We start from the raw sequence: 20,003 nt of genomic DNA, 5'->3' as shown, positions 1-20,003 counted from the left end.
ATTTGCAAAATGATTTGAATAGACTGGAATTGTGGGTATATGAAAATGGTCATCAGTTCAATGTCAGTAAATTTAAAGTTATGCACTCTGGTGTGATGAGATATCCAATGACATATTACACTGATAGGATTAGGCTAGAAGAATCTTATCATTATAGGGATCTTCGAGTTTTGTAAATTAGATAGCTGAAGTTCAGATACCATATCAAAGAATGGAAATACAACTCGGAAGATAACTGCAAGGTTGAAACAAACAATGACATTGTAAGGATAAGGAAATCACATTGTCTCCTTACAAGGACTTCATATGATCTCACCTGGACTACAGTGTAGATCTGGTCTCTCTTGGTTTCCAAAGAAATGCAGATTCAGTGGAGAGATAGAAAGGAGTGGGTTAAGACTATGGAATGTAGCTTATGAGAACAGATTGATAATTTGGGAACCACAGACACTAGCAAACAAGAAAGAGAGAACAATATATTTCTGATTTTATTCATGAAGTATAAGAAGTAGATGGAATGCTTAATTCAATGGAGTAGTAGTATCATAGATTCTGTTGCAGTCAAACATGATGTCAACATTATAAAAAAAAAAAAGGGATGGAGACTTGAAGTGGTTTCAAAAAGTTATGGTTCATATCTGTATTTCAATACACATTATTCACTTTGGAAAGATGTTTGTATTCAAATCCCATGGCAGAAAAAAATTTATATATACCTTCAAAGGGAGGGTTAAGTTAGCAGACTGTTTTACTCAATGGAGTATAAAAGAATAAAACCAGCAAAATCTTATTTAGGCCAAAAATCACACAAAAAATACAGAAACAAGCAATAATCTTAATTCAGTATAGATAAAACTAACAGGCAGCAAGACATCCACAGACATAATGTCTTAAAATCAGATTGGAATGGCAGGGTTAGAGGCAACGACAAGCAAAAATAAATAAACAAAATTCAATTATATTATTTTTAAAATTTCATAAAACAGATAAAAAGAAAAATGGAAAACTTACTTGAGTTTTATATTCAGAAAGATTTCTTTGTGAAACATTACTCATTAAAAGATGTCCTCCAATTAAGTGTTTATCAAGAGAGGAATCTGTGAATTAAATAAAAATTGTTATATACATACATGATCAGATTTATTATTATTATGACTATTTTAGGCAGTTCACAAACAATGGATAACTTTATTGTTAGATAGAATATGTTTTTGATATATACAAAGCTAAGTAATATTGATAATAACAAATAATTAACATTGAACAAAGTATTATTAAAATTAGTAGGCATGTGATGTACTACAGGAAAAATTTTCTTAGTAGGCCAGCTGGACAGTTTTTTTGATATATTATAAAGTAAAAAGGAACAGCAAGTGAAGATGGTCCATGAACCCTACTCTAACGTGTACATAGTAACTCCAAAACAGAGGCTCCACTTACAACTATTATTAAAAATAAATAAATATTTAATTTATTTTTTTTACTTAAGATGATGTCGTTAGATATACTGATACACTAGAAACAATGCCAAGGGACACATCAAAGCCTAATTAGAAATTAGAACATTGTTTTGCTGTGTTGAAAGGATCGTTCAAGACCTCTATTGTTTTGTGCAGAGTTCCAAACTAATAGTCCTCCTTCAATATTGCACATAAAGTTCATGGAAAAATTCATGGGGCTGTCTTAGATATTAATTCAAAATCTGATGACTGTTCAGGCCACTTAGAAAAGAAGTCAATCTTTCCAGAAGAAAAATCTTTCTTCTTGAGCTTGTTGTGGTTTAAAAGGTGTAACTTGGCCTCGAGCCAAGTTATATCTTTTAAACAATAGAAGGAATGCGACTATCACAAAGGAGCAGTATGTGGGTGTGTTTGAGATGTTTTGAAAAGAGGTGGCAACATTTTATTCTGAACTTTTGGATAAATTCTGATTCCAGCAGTATGATGCTCTCCCTCATCCTTATTGAGCATGTGAATGGAGAAGCTCCAGAAGCAGAAAATATGGAACTGTATAATTTTTAAAAGTTGGAGGCAGATTATCAGACTCAAGACTAAATCCTCAAGACTAAGCTTCTCACAGCCAACTTCAATCCCCTTAATTTCTATTTATAGAATTATTTAAAGGACTGAGTGTTTGAAAACTGTGATGCAAATGTTACCATGAGGCTCAAAAAATGCACAGAACTATGTGAGATCATTTTGAGTGATCAAATGCTAGAGCCCCAGAAGCAGAAAAGTATTGACTTACATCATCATCATCATCAAATTCCTGCCATGTACCCTCAAGGGGTGTACAGGATATGATAGTACTACATGAAAAAAATTACATCATTACTAACTTCCTATCTACAATTTTCCTCCAAATCAGTCTATTACTTGTCAAGACTCCAACATTATCAGATCTTATATTTCTATCATCTAAGGCACTTTGTACCGTATCAATCCACCTATATCTTGGTCTTCCTCTGGGTCATTTTGCTGCCAACTTGGCAGAGAACACTTGTTTTGCTATAATCTTTCTTCGCCCATTCTGTTTAAGTGACCATACCACCTGAGATTAGCTCTGCTAACGCATTCCTGGATGTTGACAATGTCAAGTTCTTTCCGAATATCCTCATTTTTAATATGATACTGCCATTGATGCCATCTGTTCACACCTATAATCTTTCTCAGGACTCTCATATCTGCGGTCTCTAGTCTTTGGTCAAGTGTTTTACTTCTGACCCAGCTCTCAGATACATAAGTTAAAACTGGTTTGAACAATGTCTTGTATACAGCTAATTTAGTGTTCCGACTAATTTCTCTCTTATTCCATATGAATTTATTCAATTGACTTCCTAACGTACCAGCTTTGCTGATTCTGTTGTCTATTTCTATATTTAATTTACCATCTTCAGTAAAAATCATGCCTAAGTAGCTGAAATGTTTCACTTGTTCCCAGGTTCTTCATTCACAATACAGTTGACATTTTCAATGATTCTGCCTATTTTCATTGTCTTTGTCTTTTTATTGCTGACTTTCATACCATATCTATTACAACATCTACTCAATTTAGTCAGAGAATCCTGCAGACTTGTAGCGGATTTATTTAGAAGTATAACATCGTCTGCATAAAGCAAAGAGCTGACATTAACATCTCCAATTTCGATATCATGTTTATTACCACTTTCCTTCATAATGTAATCCATATAGATAATGAATAACAGAGGGGATAATGTACATCCTTGTCTCACACCAGATTTAACATTACACCATCTTCCTGTACTTCCTTCAATTCTAACTGCTGACTTACAACTCAAATTAAGACTAAATATTGCTTGATATAATGCCCCATTGACACCATATAACTGTAGCGTATTGAATAGCTTCTCTCTTGGCACCTTGTCATATGCCTTTTCCAAATCGACAAAACTTAAATACAGATCTCTGTTATATTCCCATGCTTTCTCGACTATTTGTCGTAAAGCGAAGATCTGATCCTGACAGCCTCTATTTGGCCTGAATCCAGCTTGTTCTTCACCAAGCTTTTCTTCCACAATTCTTCTCAACCGTTTCTCAAGTATACTTGCATAGATCTTGCCAGGAACACTCAGTAAGGAAATACCGCTGTAATTCTCACATTCAGTTTTATTTCCCTTTTTATATATGGGTACTATGAGAGCTCTACTGCAATCATCGGGAATTCGTCCCTCTGTCCAGGCTTTCTGAACTATGCAGTGCAGCCACTGTAAGACTCTTATACCACCATATTTCAGCATTTCTATTCGGATATCATCTACTCCTGCTGCCTTTCCACATTTCAAGCCTTTGATGGCTTTTTCTACTTCAAGTATGGATATGGATTCCTGACTGCATGCCTGGTCAGTGTTTTTAACCACTGTGCTGTCATCACTGCTTGTTTCATTTAGCAGTTTTTCAAAGTAAATACTCCATACTTCAAGGATATCTTTTTCTTCCGTTTTCATGTCACCTTTATCATTTCTAACTCCTTTTACAGCACTCTTTCCTCCATTCCTAAGCTTCTTCAACAACCTCCAGAATATTTTGCCACATTCTTGATATTTATTTTCTATATTCTTGCCAAAGTTCTCCCATGACTTTTGTTTAGCTAGTTTTACACAGTGTTTAGCATTCTTGCATTTGTCTCTGTATTCTCGAAGAGCACAAGCTGACTTATTTGCCAGGAACTTTTGATATGCTTTCTTCTTTTCCTTCACTGCCTCTTTAACTTCCTGTGTCCACCAGGGAGTTCTGATTTTTTTATCCTTGCAGGACAACTTCACCACATGCCTCTCTAGCAAGTCAATCAGGGCTTTCTTCAAAGCTTGCCACTGAATCTCCAAGGTTTGGTTCCTGTTCTCAAACTCTTTCATTTTTTCTTCAATAATCTTTGTGTATTTTAGTCTACAGTTCACATCTGAGAGCTGCTCAACTTTTATTCGCTTTAACACTTTCTTACATGTTATTCTTTTCAATATGAAATTCAATTTTATCCTGCTCAAGACTAAATAGTGATCACTTCCAATTTCAAATCCTCTGTACACTCTGGTGTCCTGCACCAGGGAGAAAACATCAACAATAACATAGTCAATGAGACTTTTCTTATTTCTTGCCTCTTCTCTCCATGTGAATTTGTGCACATTTTTATGTTGGAACATGGTGTTAGTAATAATCAGTCCATGTCCTGAGCAGAAATCCAACAGGTATTTGCCATTATTATTAGCTTTGCTCTTTTGTCCAAATTTTCCATATATATTTTTGTAGGATTGACTATCATTTCCTACTCTGCTATTTAGATCCCCAACAAGGACCAACTTTTCCTTTTTCATTGTGTCAGTTGCTTTTTCTAAAGCCTCAAAAAATTCCTCCACTTCTACCTTAGTAGAACCTTCTGTGGGACCATAGGCACAAATAAGTCTCATTGTCCAGTTCCCCATTCTCATATTTGCCCACATTACTCTACTTGAGACTGACTGCCATTCAAGAAGATTAGCCTCGTATTTTGTGTTGAATACTATGGCTACTCCTTCTTTTCCTTGATTGTCATTGACTGAATATAACATTTTGTCTTTATTGCTCAGAAAGATCTCACCAGTTTTTGTCTTTTTTGTTTCAGTCACCCCTATTATGTCGATCTGGTACTTATCTAATTCCTCAGCTAGCTCCATTTCTTTGCCATTCAGGCTTCTTATGTTGATAGTACTGATCTTTAACTCTGGTGATGTTGAGGTGGGGTTTGTTTTCCAATTTGTTCCAGTAGCTGACTTTTCACTGTTTGCCCTGGTTCCCTGGCGAAAACAACGGGGGCCTTGTTTAACCGGGCGATGCCCCAGCCGGCATGAAATTTTGTCATGTCGTACCATCATTTTTCATTTTGGTTTAACCAATAAGAATACAATTTGGTCAGCTAAATCCCAAATTGCCAGCCCATCCTCGTTCGTTCAGTATCCAAGTAGATACCCAACAGGGTGCACCACGAGAAGGTGAGGATTGGACATTAGGTCAGAAGCCCTGGTCGGTTCTCTGCATTCCTTTAAAGGCTATGTGGAGGTCTCCTCTCAGTTATACAGCTTTGACCCTTAAGCACCACCTTGACTTACATTAACTTTTAAAAGTTGTAAAAGTTATTTATTTATATTATATTCAATTTTCACTAAATTTAAATGAAAATGCCGCCTGACTTCTGATTTTTTTTTTCTAGGTCACTATATACACGTTTTTCCTTCTTCTGCAGCTTCTCTCACTTAAGTGGGGTCACTGTTTATGATGAGTCTCCTCCACATCCTCCTGTCTTGGGCTGTCACCACATCCAAGTTCTTCATCTTCAAGTCCTCTTCTACCAGCTCCATCCATCTCTTCTTTGGCTGCCCATGCTTCCTCCTTCCTTGCACATCCATCTGCATGACCCTTCTTCCCACATATTCGTCCTCCCTCCTCATCACATGACCAAACCATCTCAATCTTGCCTCCTGTATCTTCGCTCCTAAGTTTGCAACTTTCACCTTTGCCCTCACATAGTCATTTCTCAGACAATCCTTTCTGGTCAACCACACATCCACCTAAGCATTCTCATCTCTGCTACTTCCATCCTGCTGATGTTATTTTTCCTCAGGACCACAGTTTCTATAGCATACGTCATAGTTGGCCTCACTACTGTCCTACAGATTTTGCTTTTCAGATTGATCGGCACCCTCTTATCGCATAACACTCCAGCCATCTCCCTCCAGTTCCTCTAACCCACTTGTATCCTGCATCCCACTTTCTTCTCTGCTCCTCCATCTTCTTCCACTGTTGAACCTAAGTATCTAAAGTCCCTCACCTTCCTGATGACATTTCCTTCCAGCTCCAGGTCTGTCTCCTGGCCGCCGCCCACTGTGCAACACATATACTCTGTTTTACTTCTGCTCAGTCTCATACCTCTCTCTTCCAGTACTTTTCTCCATCTTTCCAGTTTAGTTCCTGCTTCTTCTCTTGAATCTGCACACAGCAAGAAGTCATCTGCATACAACAGTGTCCAAGACACACCTTCTCTCACCTCCTCTGTCACCATCTCCATCACAATGTTAAACAGAAATGGACTTAATGCTGCCCTTAATGCAAGCCAACTGTTACTTGAAAACTTTCTGTCTGTCCCAGACAGGTCCGAACACTTGTCTTCACATTTCTGTACATCTCCTGCACCAACCTGACATATTTCTCCGGAACCTTCTTCTCTCTCAGACACCTCCAGACCTCTTGCCTTGGCACTCTATTGTATGCTTTCTCCAGATTCCGTTGTTTCTCTTGAAACTTTTCCATCATCTGCCGTAACCCAAACATAGCATCTGTTGTTGATCTACCAGGCATGAAGCCAAATTGTTCCTTTGCAATTTCCACCTCCTTCCTCAATCTTCCATCAAGAACCCTTTCTAGGATTTTCATTGTGTGGGACATCAACTTTATTTCTCTGTAATTTTTACAGTCTTGTGCATCCCCTTTACCCTTGTAGATGGGAACAAGAGTACTCTCCCTCCATTCCTCAGGTATATTTTCCTGTTGGCAAACTTTCATGAACAGGTCCCACAGCAGGTCAATTCCCTCTTCCCCCAGTGCCTTCCATGCCGCCAGTGGAATCCTGTCAGGGTCCACTGATTTTCCATTCCTCATCCTCTTCATGGCCTCCGTCACTTCCACTCTACTGATGTTCTGCACCATCCCCTCAGAAGGCTGCCCATCTTCTCTGCGAGTCCTTGCATTTTCCTCATTCAAAAGTCCCTCAAAGTATATTCTCCATCTGTTTCTCATGTCCACATCCCTCCATAATACTCTTCCTTCAGCATCTTTGATCTGCCTCACATGTAAGATGTCCTTCGCTACTTTATTTCTACATTTCGCTAGTTGGTAAATTTTTCTCTGTCCTTCCTTTGTTTCTAATTGATCATACAGATTGTGATATGCCATGGCCTTTGCCTGTGCCACAACTCTCTTGGCTTCTTGCTTTCTCTCTCTCTGTCCTCTTCCACTCTTGACTCATCCCACTTCTTCTGCTTTGCCGTCCTCTTAGCTGTCACTGCCACTTGTACATTATTATTCCACCACCAACCCTCCTTCTGCTCTCTAATCTTTCCATATGTCTCACCAAGCACCTCGATTGCACAGCTCAGGATTACTTCTGAATTATGTTTCCACCAATCTTGTACACTTTCCAGTTCATCCGAAATCCTCTCTAACACCCTCTCCCTAAAACGATTCTTCACGCTCTTTTCTTTTAAGCAAAACCATTTAATTGTCTTCATCCCATGGCTTCCAGAGGTTCTTATCTTCGATCTTATTTTAAAGTCTGTGCACAGCAGTTGGTGTTGCTGTACCACTTGATCTGTTGGAATTACTTTACAATTTGTCACAACCTTAAGATGTTTTCTTCTAGTCAAAATGTAGTCAATTTGTGAACTGTTGTTACCACTCCTAAATGTTATCAAATGTTCTTCCCTCTTGTAGAAAAATGAGTTCACAATTGCCAGATCAAACGCTACTGCAAAGTCCACAACCCTCTCTCCTTCCTGGTTCATCATTTCCACTCTGTGGCCACCATGCACCCTTTTACAGCCTCCATTCTATCTCCCTATGTGTCTGTTCAAGTCTCTTCCAACAATCACCATCTCGTTTTCTTCCAGTTCCCTCATTTCTTCATCTTCTAACATGTTCCAGAATTCATCTTTCTCCTCTGCTGTACAGCCAACTTGCAGGACATATACACATAATATGACCACCCGCTCTTCTCCAAGACCCAATTTCATTCGCATCATCCTGTCATTCCTTCTACCCACTTCCAGTACTTCGCCCTTCATTCTGCCACACACCACAATACACCATTTCTTCCCTCGTTATTCGCTCCAGAGTAGAACAATTTATATTCATCTCCCATTTCCTTTGCCCTTCCCCCCTTCCACCTTGTCTCTTGCACACATAAAATGTCCAACTTCCTCTTCCTCATCATCCCTCTCTTCTGCCACCTCTCTTCCCCTTCCAGCCATGCTTCCAACATTCAGTGTTCCCACTCGCAACATCCTCTCCACCTGCTGGGCTCGCTTCTATAACCACACCCGCTCTTGATGCGGTAGCTCTCGCCCACTTCTCGCAGCTGTAGGATGATGTGGCTGCGCGTCACTTAAGGTGTACGCCCTAGCCCTATATCATTTTCTCTTTGACTCATATCATAGCTAGAGTTGGCAGTGAAGTTTTACAACCGGATGCCCTTCTTGACATCAACCCTTGCCATTTATCCGGGGTTGGGACCGGCACCTACTGAGGCTAGCTTGCCTCCTTCGGGGGCTGCATAAGACGAAATCACTTAGCAAGATAGGAAAGATTCACCCCTAGCCCTCGAATACTCTAATAGCATCAGGGGAAGGAGCAAGGAGAAGAGAAAGAAGGGGAGGGACCAGTCTACAGAATAATATAACAGATGTATATTACATGAAGTAAGCCATGGTCCAGCATCTGGTACCTCGGGTTTGCCATGCCCATACTATATATACTGTATATAGTACGGGCATGGTATATACGTCACTATATACACTGGTTTCCATAATTTAAAAAACAAAAAGAAAAATCACAGTTACTTTTGCATATGGAAGTCAGGTAGATTATGTAAAAAAGTGACACTAAGTTGAGTAATCATATACAATTGAATCAGTGTATATGCAAATGAGCCACAGCATAAAAGCAGATATTTTGGAGCAGTTGTCTATTTCATGTCTGTGTGAAAACAAGACATTTCATAATATCAAAATTCTTGGATATGGCTGCAGGACATCATATAACCAATGAATTAATGTGGCAAGCCATTGTAAGACTATAGGCTGGCCAAAGTCAGGCAGAGATCTCATTGAGCAAAGCTCATGGACCAATCATGATAGCAAAATTCTTGGATATGGCTTCAAGACATCATTTAACTGATAAATTCAGGTGGTGAGCTGTCGTAAGACTATAGGCCAGGAAAAGTCAAGTGGGAGGTAGCCATATGTTTGCATGTGAGTCATTCCATGACTCACAGACTGTAGAACCAATTCCAACAGTAACAAACAGCATCCCAGATATAGAGTGAAGGAAAATCATGTGCTACAACAGCAGTGGATGACTGATATTGTCTATTATCTGTTCCAAACCAAGAGTACTAACCCAAATCAGCTGTGATCTGACCTTGTGTCAGCTACAGGAACATTAGTATCTGTTTCCACTGTGTGCAGAAGGCTTCATGAAGAAAGTTGTCTGTATGCTGGGTGACCAGCAATTGGTGTACCCCAATTTCCACTGCACAGGAAAGAACATTTGAAATGGGCCAGGCTCCATGTCAACTGGACCCAGACCAACAAGAGTCAGTATTGTTTATGGAGGAGTCCTGATTTTCTCTACAAAGCAACAGCAGGTTTGCTTGGATCTGTAGAGAAGCTCTAGATAAGTTCTAGAACACTCAATAAGGAAATTCCTTCATAATTCTCACACCCAGTTTTACCCCCTCCCCCAAACCTTAATAAACTTGGTAGTAATAAGCTACTACATTTCAGTGGGATTCAAGCTTGTGAACAAGTTCTAGACTGTGCATGACTTTAATGACAGCAAATTTCAGCCAAATATAGTGAAAGTTCAATATCTACTCAAGCTGTCTTTTCATATTTCACATTTCTGATGTTATTTTTGCTATCACAAGTACTCATGGATAATTCAATTGCATTGCTCCTGAATATTTTCTATCATAGTTCTCTTGTATGTTACTTCATAATAACTTTTATTTCATCTTTATGGCCTTTGATTCCTTTTGTTGTATCCTTCCTTCATTGTACAGTCTTCTTAGTAGCTCCAAAACATTTTGCCATCTTCATGATAATTTTCTATCTTTATTCAGATTCTTCCCATTACATTTGTTTAGCTATTTTACATCACACTTGGCTTTAATTTATTATTTTTTATGATGCTTTTGCTTATTGTAATTAATACATTTCAGTATTAATTTTCAGTAGTTACCTAAAGATGACAGACAGTTGCACCTATACTACTGCATGACATAAAAAAACGGTACATGCGGATCAAATCATGGAAAGGTGAAGAATCATTTTTAACATTAAAGATGCCTGCTACATTTCTTCTTAATTTTTTTTTTTTTTTACATAGTCTAGAAACACTGCTTTGAGACCAAACATAGAACTTTTCCAATAAATGGGGTAGTGATCTCAAACCAAGTGATAAAATTCATCTTCCACCTAAAGCCAATTGCATACATCCACGTTCATGATGGGATTCAAACCCATAATTAGCTGGAGAGAAGGTAAACTCACAAACCTATGATGTAGCTGAACCTGTTAGTTTTCCATAACTTAAAGCCAATAACCACAGTGAGAATGTCAAATATACAATTAACTGAAACAGATAACAGATGTTTTATTCTGATTAGCTTAATTACCCAAGTCAGGAGGGTAAATCAGGTATGAGTCAGATGGATGGGTAGCATCATTAAGCATGAACTGCAAAAAATAAAATATTGTGCATGGATTTTGACAGCCTGGTTGGCCAAGTGATTATCACTGCCCAGTGTGATACCATCACTCTGCTTATTGGAGGCCTGATGTAGCTTGAAAAAGTTTCATGTTTGATCTCTAGAGCAGGATTTCTGAACTAAAAATAAATAAATAAATAAAAAATACAACAAAATAAATAAAATAAAATAAAATTATATAAAACTGATAAAAAAAAATTTCTTAGCCATGGTACAAATGTACTATAGATTTACTAATAACTTTTCGTGGGTGGAAGCAACATCACAATACATATAATGAGAAAGGTGACAAGCTAACTCAAGAACAGTACAAGGATCAGGCTAGAGAGGTCATGAGTATGATAAGGAAGAGCAAAATCAGATTATGAGAAGAAGTGAGTTGAACAGGTGAAAGGAAATCTCAAAGAGTTTTTTTTTTGTTATGTCACAAGTAGGAAGAAAAATGACTATGGAAGGATAACTTTAATGAGTGCAAATAGTAGAGAGGAAACAGAGGCAGATGAAATTGTTGGACTACTGAGTGACCATTTTGCAAAGGTATATCATCCAAGTGAAGATATTGTTATAAGAGAGGGGTGACAGGGACTGACATGAGAAAGAGGTTGATGAATGAAGGCACTTAGGATATTACAGAATCTGAATGCAAATACAGCTGTGGGATTGGATGGGATATCAGCTCATATTTTAAGAGAATGTGCAGGAGAAATGCAATGCCTTTAACTAATCTCTAAGTTTCAGCTCAGGTAGAGTTCCAAGGCAGTAGGAAGGAGGGCAAAATAATTCCCTTGCATAAGAGAGGTATTATGACTGTAGTAGCGAATTATAGATCAATCAGGATCTCAGGAGTGGTAAAAGTACTAGAAAAGTTGGTCAATATGATACTCTATGAGGGACAACATGGCATTGTGAAGGGTCAGTCATGACTTAGTAATCTACTAACTTTTATAATAGAGTAACAACTGAGTTGGATATAAAGTATGGCTACACATTGATACTGCTGGATTTTGAAAAGCAGCTTGACAGGATACCACATGAAACCCTATTATGCAAACTGTAACAAATGGGAATGGATATGAAACTGGTGATATGGACAAAAAGGTTGATGATAGGTAGATACCAAAAAAGTACTATATGGAGGAGCAGAATTCAAGCAAAGGCAGGTGACTAGTGGTGTGATGCAGGGCTCTGATCTTGGACCACTGCTGTTAAATTTGTACATAAGTGATATAGGAAATTATTTGAAGGGAGATGATGAATAAAGTTGGGTACGGTAATAGTTAATCAAGGTGATGCAGAGAGCTTGCCATTAATGCCATCTGTTCATGCCCCTAATCTTTCTCAGGACTCTCATATCTGTGGTCTCAAGTCTTTGGTCAAGTGTTTTATTTCTAACCCAGCTCTCAGATCCATAAGTTAAAATTGGTTTGAACACTGTCGTGTATACAGCTAATTTAGTGTTTTGACTAATTTCTCTCTCATTCCATATAAATTTATTCAGTTGACTTCCTACCAAACCAGCTTTGTTGAATCTGTTGTCTATTTCTATATTGAATTTACCATCATCATTAAAAATTGTGCCTAAGTTGCTGAAATTGTTCTATAGCTCTCCATTCACAATGCAGTTGATATTTTCAATGCTTCTGTCTATTTTTATTGTCTTTGTCTTGCTATTGCTGATTTTTATAACAAATTTATTACAAAATTTATAGATAAAAAAAAGCAGCTCTTGAAAGAATACCACATGAAACCTTATTATATGAGGTTATGTGAAAAGTTCTCAGCTTAACAATGAAAAAATGAATTCATAATTTCAAAATTATTTTTATTTCTCAACATAATCTCCCTTAAGACTAATACATTTATTCCATCGATGTTCCACCGCCATCCCATCCCTGTAGTGGTTCTCAGTAACATCTGCAAAATAGCCTTCTACAGCTGCAACCACCTCTTGATTTGAAGAAAAATGCTGATCAGCAAGGAAGAGTTTTAGTTTTGGGAAGAGATAGAAGTCAGAGAGAGCCAAATCTGGGGAACAGGGTGGATGTTTCAACAATTCATAGTGCAAATCCCTTAATTTTCCCATTGCCAAAACACCTTTGTGGGCAGGTGCATTGTCCTGATGAAAGATGATTTTTTCTTCTGCAAACCGGATAATTTCTCGCGAATTTCTTTCATCTAGTTCTGGTTAAAAGAGAATAATATTCCCCAGTTATTGTTTTGTCCTTTTCAAGATAATTAATAAACAAGTAAGTGCTTTGTCTGTTAATGGTTTCAAAGAGAGGTACAATAGATATTGTGTTGAGTTATAGTCTCACCTGGTGAGTCTTTAGGCTCCATGGAGATATCTCTGCAGTAATAATAATAATAATCTTATATGCATTTGTCAGTAAGAGAAGAAAGGGAAATTTAAATGTAACTGATTATAACTGCATGCTTAATATTGGCTATCGTTTCAATGCAACAGCATCAGTATCAGGGTAAAATTACATTTAATAGAATTCAGAAACAAAAACAAATTTAAAAATGAATTTAATGTTTATCCCAAAAGATATGTTGTCTGTAGGTTCAAATCCCATTGTGGACATAGTTTTTGTGATTATCTTTAGGTGGGAAATTAATTTCATTACTTTGTGTGAGACCACTACCCTACTTATTGGAGGCCTGAAGTGACTTGAAAAAGTTCCCTGTTTGGTCTATAGGGCAGGGTTTTTGGATGAGGTAAAAAGTAAATGAAAAAGTGCAAAAAAAATATATATATATAAAATTGATACATATGTAAAAAAAATTCTTAGTCCACCCACAGCACAAAATGTACTAAAAGTTTACTAATAACCTACTGTGGTGGGAAGCATACATTAAAAAGGGAGTTTGACCAAACTCCATATGCTACTATAATGTTCTCACTTTAAAAATTTAGTTTCATAGTGTAAATGGCAATTTTTCTACTCAGTAAAAAAAAATGAGAAAACATTGTTCCCAAAAAAATATTCTGTTTGACCAGAAAATAACAAGAGTTCTTTTGCATACAATATACTGTAATAATTTGAACCTCAACCACTAGATGCTGTTGCAACTCATATTATGCCAAGTTAGATACAAAATGCAACCAAAATAAATATCAAGGGACATGCTACAGTAATAATAAATAATATGTAAATGGTATTTGGGTTGTTGGAGAGAAAAGACAGAAAAATCTTTACTGAGATAAAAACTCCAGACACTAGTTGAATCAAAGCAGCTGATGGGGAAAAGGAGCAGCTGAAGTATGAATAACAAATGACAAATAAGTACTGTATAAAGTTTGTATACATTGGCAATACTTTAAAAAGTACCATTACTCATCTCCTGAAAAGGGATTCTGGATTATCAAATCCTTAGTCTCCATGCAGCTGGTTCTAATATATGTAGGCTGGCAATTTATGTACATCAGTACCAGCTTCAAATCCCATGTACTGGTTTTGTGAATGAGATTTGAATTACAAAACCTGTGGAAAAATTTTTCAATAATTTGAATTCACATATTTCAAATAATTTATATTATTTGATAATTTGATCCCATGAGCTTTGAATTAAACTCACAGTATCTTTGTCAGCTACAGAAGTGATGTCGTTGATACTTAATGATGTTAATTATTTTTTTAAAAAATATAATAGTGAGCTAATCTTACCCAAATATTCCCCAACATTCTGGATAATATTATTCAATAAGTCATATCTCAAGCTAAAGGCAGTAAGGTGATCAGGTTCAGAGATAGGCATTTGGTTATTGTCTGAAGCTGAAGTTTCTGAATTTAGTGCCAAAAGTGATATCATAATTCTGTAATAATTCCAGATTTCCAGGGTATCTTCTTCTGTTAGAAGAGTATCAAAAGTTTTCTTGACATTGCAGTCTTCTGATGGAGATTCTACATCTTTAGAATTAGGCATTATGTCTACAAAATCCTAAAGAATTAATAGTAATAATAAAAAAAAATATCAAAGATATATATATATATATATATATATATATATACAGTGCCATACAAACATTATCAGAATACAAAAATGGTATTAATTTATGTGTTATGTGACTAAAGTTAGAAAGCATGTAGTAATTAAAGGGTGCCACATTGGACCTCCCTAGTTTTGATGTGTCACTACTACTTAAGTGGATGGACCATGGTGTCAACATCACCAAGTTTTTCTTAAAAAAAAAAAAAAAAAAAAAAAAAAAAAAAAAAAAAAAAAAAGGATGAAATTGTAGAGTCTCTGGAACATTTGAACAACCTAAACCTTACATATTTCCACATTTCGATTTTTTACCATTCTTTCTTACTAGTTTATTTTTTATCATTATTTTTTACCAGTGTGGACACCCTGTGTATGTGGGTGTATACAGTGCAATACAAAAAAAATGGGTATTAGTTTATGTGTACTATGATAAAAGTTAGGAGGCATGTGATAATATAAATTTTTGATTAAGAGCTGATTGTCTTTTTCCGATCAATCCAGATCCTTTAGACTTAATGATATTACCTAGATAGTATTTCATACCACCAAGGTAGCAATATTAGCAATACTCAGTATTAGTATTAGGTGGAGTATTTTCTCTCTCTGAGAAATTAAGTGGATTGAGCACTGAAACAAAGCTATCATTCTCTCGAGAAAATAGGTTGTTAGGAAACTAATGAATTTATATTTGCTACAACAGTATTGCAAAGGGAGGAGAGTGTTATTTGTTACACAAATTAGTTTTCTGGTTTTTTTGAAAGCATAAATGTCAAAGTGAGCACAAATCAAATTGTTTATTTTGAAATACATGAAAAAGAATTCCATTATTTTTTCAAGAAACAGGAGAGCTTTTAGAAATTATGCTAATTATTGGTTATGTACATGCGCGCGCACACACACACTGAAAACAACACATTTTCCACAGCTATTAGATTTCATTTTGCAGTAAGCACACCAAACAAATCACTGTGTGCTGCTCAATATGCAAACAGAAAGTACAAGACAATTTCTCATGTTCCAATCCATAGGTTAGTACAATATGAAATGATCTGCTAGTACTCACAATGAATATTGTTATCTTGATGTTTTTCTACTTTTTATATCTTTATACTCAATTATTGTTTATTTAAATCTATCCTTTCTTACTTAAACCTTCTTCTATCAAAATCCTACCGGCTGCTCTATTGTTATATATTTATCTTTCATTATTTATTCTTTCTTCTCTTACTTTAATCTTATTTTTATATCTAGGATTGTTTCCTCTTCGGATACTGGCAAATTTATATTTTGCTGTGCCAGCCAGTATCCTGTAGCAGAAAAGATCCTTGCTCAGGGATACAATACTAGAGTCTGAAGATTACCTACACAATATCTTATTTTAACTGCTGTATAGATTCAGATTATTGTAGTCGTGACCTAAATCTATAATTTATATTCACTCTCTAAATCCTTCCCACCAAAATAGATTCTATTTTTTTATAAATGGTAATTTGGAATCGTAATCAGGCATGGTTCAGGTAAATTTGACATGTTTATTGGAATATCTAAAACACAATACAAAATTCATACACTCAATTATGCTCAATACTAAATAAAACTCGAACTGAGAGATTAACACATTCAAACTAATTAAAACTTATAAGGCAAGCTAAACACGGTAATTACACATTGGGATATAAAGTAAACGATGTTAAGCATATTCCTTTCAGTAGTATTACTTGTAAGAACAAACTAACAACCATTCAAATGTTACTGAGATACAAAATGCTACTTTTCTTATCGCATCAAGTTAATCCTATCAAATACAAATTTACAAAAAGATCTCTTCTAAGCAATTCTTCTTACTCACAAACGAGGTTAACATTCTGATTAGAGACTGTTCACAGAGTTCCTTAGAATAAAGTTCTAAATTTCACAATCGTAAACAATCTTCTTTCTTCCAATGAGCATTCACACAAAATTAGAGCAATTACACCTTACCGACCTTTTCCGCGTCGTTCTGCACGTGTTTGTCTGGATATTTCTCATCTATTTTGGCTGTTTATACGCCAACGTAGGGATTACGCTATCTTCATTCTTTCTGCCGGAAACAGACTCAAAATCTTTGTGTTTCAGGAACAACTCGATGGGGCTTTTCAGCGACAGCTTGATTCTGCTAGGACAGGAATTTTTACCTTCAGCTTTGCATGGAATCCAGCTTCATTTCTTTACGAACGCTCGCTGCCCGACATCACAGACTTCACCCCTCCCCTTTTACGCGAAACTGCCCGCCTTCCGAACCACCCAACAGGAAAACGATGACAAGAGACCAAGAGAATGCCCTGTGTTCCAGGCTCAACCCCTTTTATACTCCTCTAGAGCACCCTCTTTTTCAGCCCCTTTTTTGCACATGATCCTTACTAATTTCACCCTTTGGCTTATCCTTCGTTTATACGACGCTGATATACTCTCATTCATGCAGTACATGGTTACGTGATTTTCCGAATAAGCTATACCCGCCAGCATTACGCTGTATGCGTGTAGCTTTAGGCCTTCCAGGAATTAATACTTAACAGCTTTATGATGACTCACAATAGATTTTGCATAGCTTAAGTAAGGCTTAAATTTAATTCACATTATCCCTCTTTTTTTTAAGACATACAAAATGAAATCTCAAATTAATCACAATAGCTTAAATATAAGGTGCTTAAATAAAGAATACAAATTTTTTACATAAAGTGAGGAAGTTTCACTTTTAATTACAACTGATGTGCAGGTATTGCTCTATGTTTGCAATTTTTATATGTTAGACCCTAAATGAATGATTTCTTTCCAAGATTCCTTCATTTAGGATCTGACAATATGTTATGAGAATCTGAAGTTACTTAAGATTTGAGAGGTACGGGAATGAAGAAAAAAGTGTAAAATATAAATGCCTGAGTCATCTTTTCTTTTTCTCCAGCTATTCTGACATTTCTCTCCATTCAACTCTGATCTGAAATGGATATATAAAGGGGGGGGGGGGTATAAAAAGAAGTATGTCCTTGCTTGAGAGAGAGAGAAAATACTTATTTCTCAACTTTCCATACTCTAAAATTAACTTGAAATTAAGTTCTTCACTATCATTAAAATGGTATATTAATTGGTTATTGCATCTTGTATCCATTAATTGGATACAAGATGCAATTAGGAAAAAAAGTGGAGTGACAGTATTAAGCATAATTTATACTATCCTTATGATACAAAAATAAGGAAGGGTTTCAGAAAAACAAGACTAATTGAAATTTTTTAGTGGGGGATTCTTTTTTTTTATATGTATATATTTATACATATAAAAACATATATATATATAAATATATATATATATATAAAGAGAATGTGCCCAAATACCAAATGAAATTATTTGTGATGTTTGCAATTCCATTGATATGCATTATCAGCAGCCTGGTAATGGGAAACAGCAGCAGCAGCAAATTTTCTTGCTCACAATCATGCAAGAATATTACAACTCATGCCTGTGTTACCAATATATGCATAAGTTCAAGAATATTCAGTTAGAACTTAAAACAGGTACCAAAATGACCATCAGTTTGAACACTTGCAATATCTTAACAAAAGATTCTAGATGTTTTCTTTAATTTTGATTATAAAACTTACATGTATCTTAATAAGCATTATATTTATAATTATTCAAGGTGTGTATACATTTTTCGGGACACCCTGTATATATATAAGCATAACATATTAAATAAGTTTATATTAAAACAGTAGTGACCCTTTTACTCCCTCTCACATGCATTCATAACTATATAATATTGGGTGCTCTGGCATCAAATACAAGATATCTGTCAAGGCTGAAGTTACCATATCTTAGAGAACTCAAACAAACATTCAAAGTAAACTTGGAAAATATTGCTCTGGAAAATCAGAACATAAGTTTCTCATCAGTTCTTGAATTAATTTAGGGAAACAGCAGCAGCAGCAAATTTTCTTGCTCACAATCATGCAAGAATATTACAACTCATGCCTGTGTTACCAATATATGCATAAGTTCAAGAATATTCAGTTAGAACTTAAAACAAGTACCAAAAATATCAATAGTGTTCTTCATAAAACTTAGCTAGCCAGTACTGAAGCAAGAAACAATGTACATGGAATGTTCCAGTGTTTTTACTTGACAACTGTCAGTTTCACACAAACAAAGAATAGCTTTTCATCTAATTTTCACCTCATAAAACCCAAAATCACAACAGTGAAGATATATGAACTTCTTAATAGGAATTTGTTTATATAGGCAATCCACAAAACAGTCATTCATTCCTTATATTTTTCCTTATTTCTTAAAGGGAATTTTTTGAAACTCTCCTTTATATCCTTCCATCCATTTCCATTTTTAACAATTCTCCTCATATATATAAATCTCTCTTCTCTGTCTTATGTGCATCAGCTGTTTGTTTTTTATATCACAGTTGAGCATATGCTGTATTTTCTCAATTGTGACTGCGTGAAATGACATCAAGACAGTCAGGTATCGCAAACAGCAAAGAGAAGTTTTTTCAGTAATGGCAGACTGGATATGTTTGTATATGGTTAATTCATTAATTACTTCTGTGCAATGAATTAATCACTGATTAATTCATTGCACTTAGTATGAAAAACGTCTACAGGTATTTTAATTCCAACAGCATAAGAAAAATGGTATGTACATCTTGCTGATTCTAAATGAGGATAAATGATACGCTGTTTCCACTGATGACATGAACCATGAAATGCAGTTAGGCTTAACAATCTCACTAGTCAGTAGTAACCAATAGCAAAACTACAAGCAGTGCTACTATATTCTGCTTACAGTAAAATAAAATATTGTTTTAGCATAATTTTATTTTACTGTAAAATAAAATTATTGTTAGTTTATTTCATTTTCAATTACATAAACTAACAATAATATTTTTCATAAAAAATAACATTAAGATATTTAAATATCTTGACAATACATATATTAT

General features: G+C 35.7%; 1 protein-coding gene across 1 annotated transcript in view; it reads right to left on the bottom strand.

The window, feature by feature from the left end:
* Positions 1-20,003, bottom strand: part of LOC150096239 (midasin) — a 1,081,806-nt gene that overhangs the window by 260,420 nt on the left and 801,383 nt on the right. The window contains exons 64-65 of the mRNA XM_090409469.1: positions 14,700-14,973; positions 1,012-1,097 (exon numbers count right to left, since the gene is read on the bottom strand). Of these exons, the coding sequence (XP_090265595.1) occupies positions 1,012-1,097; positions 14,700-14,973 (360 nt within the window). The remainder of the gene's footprint in view (positions 1-1,011; positions 1,098-14,699; positions 14,974-20,003) is intronic.

This window comes from Typopeltis vanoorti, chromosome 19, assembly GCF_054136105.1.
Source record: "Typopeltis vanoorti isolate ZY-2024b chromosome 19, IOZ_Tvanoo_1.0, whole genome shotgun sequence".
Taxonomy (NCBI): domain Eukaryota; kingdom Metazoa; phylum Arthropoda; class Arachnida; order Uropygi; family Thelyphonidae; genus Typopeltis; species Typopeltis vanoorti.
This window is presented reverse-complemented; position numbering and strand designations above follow the sequence as displayed.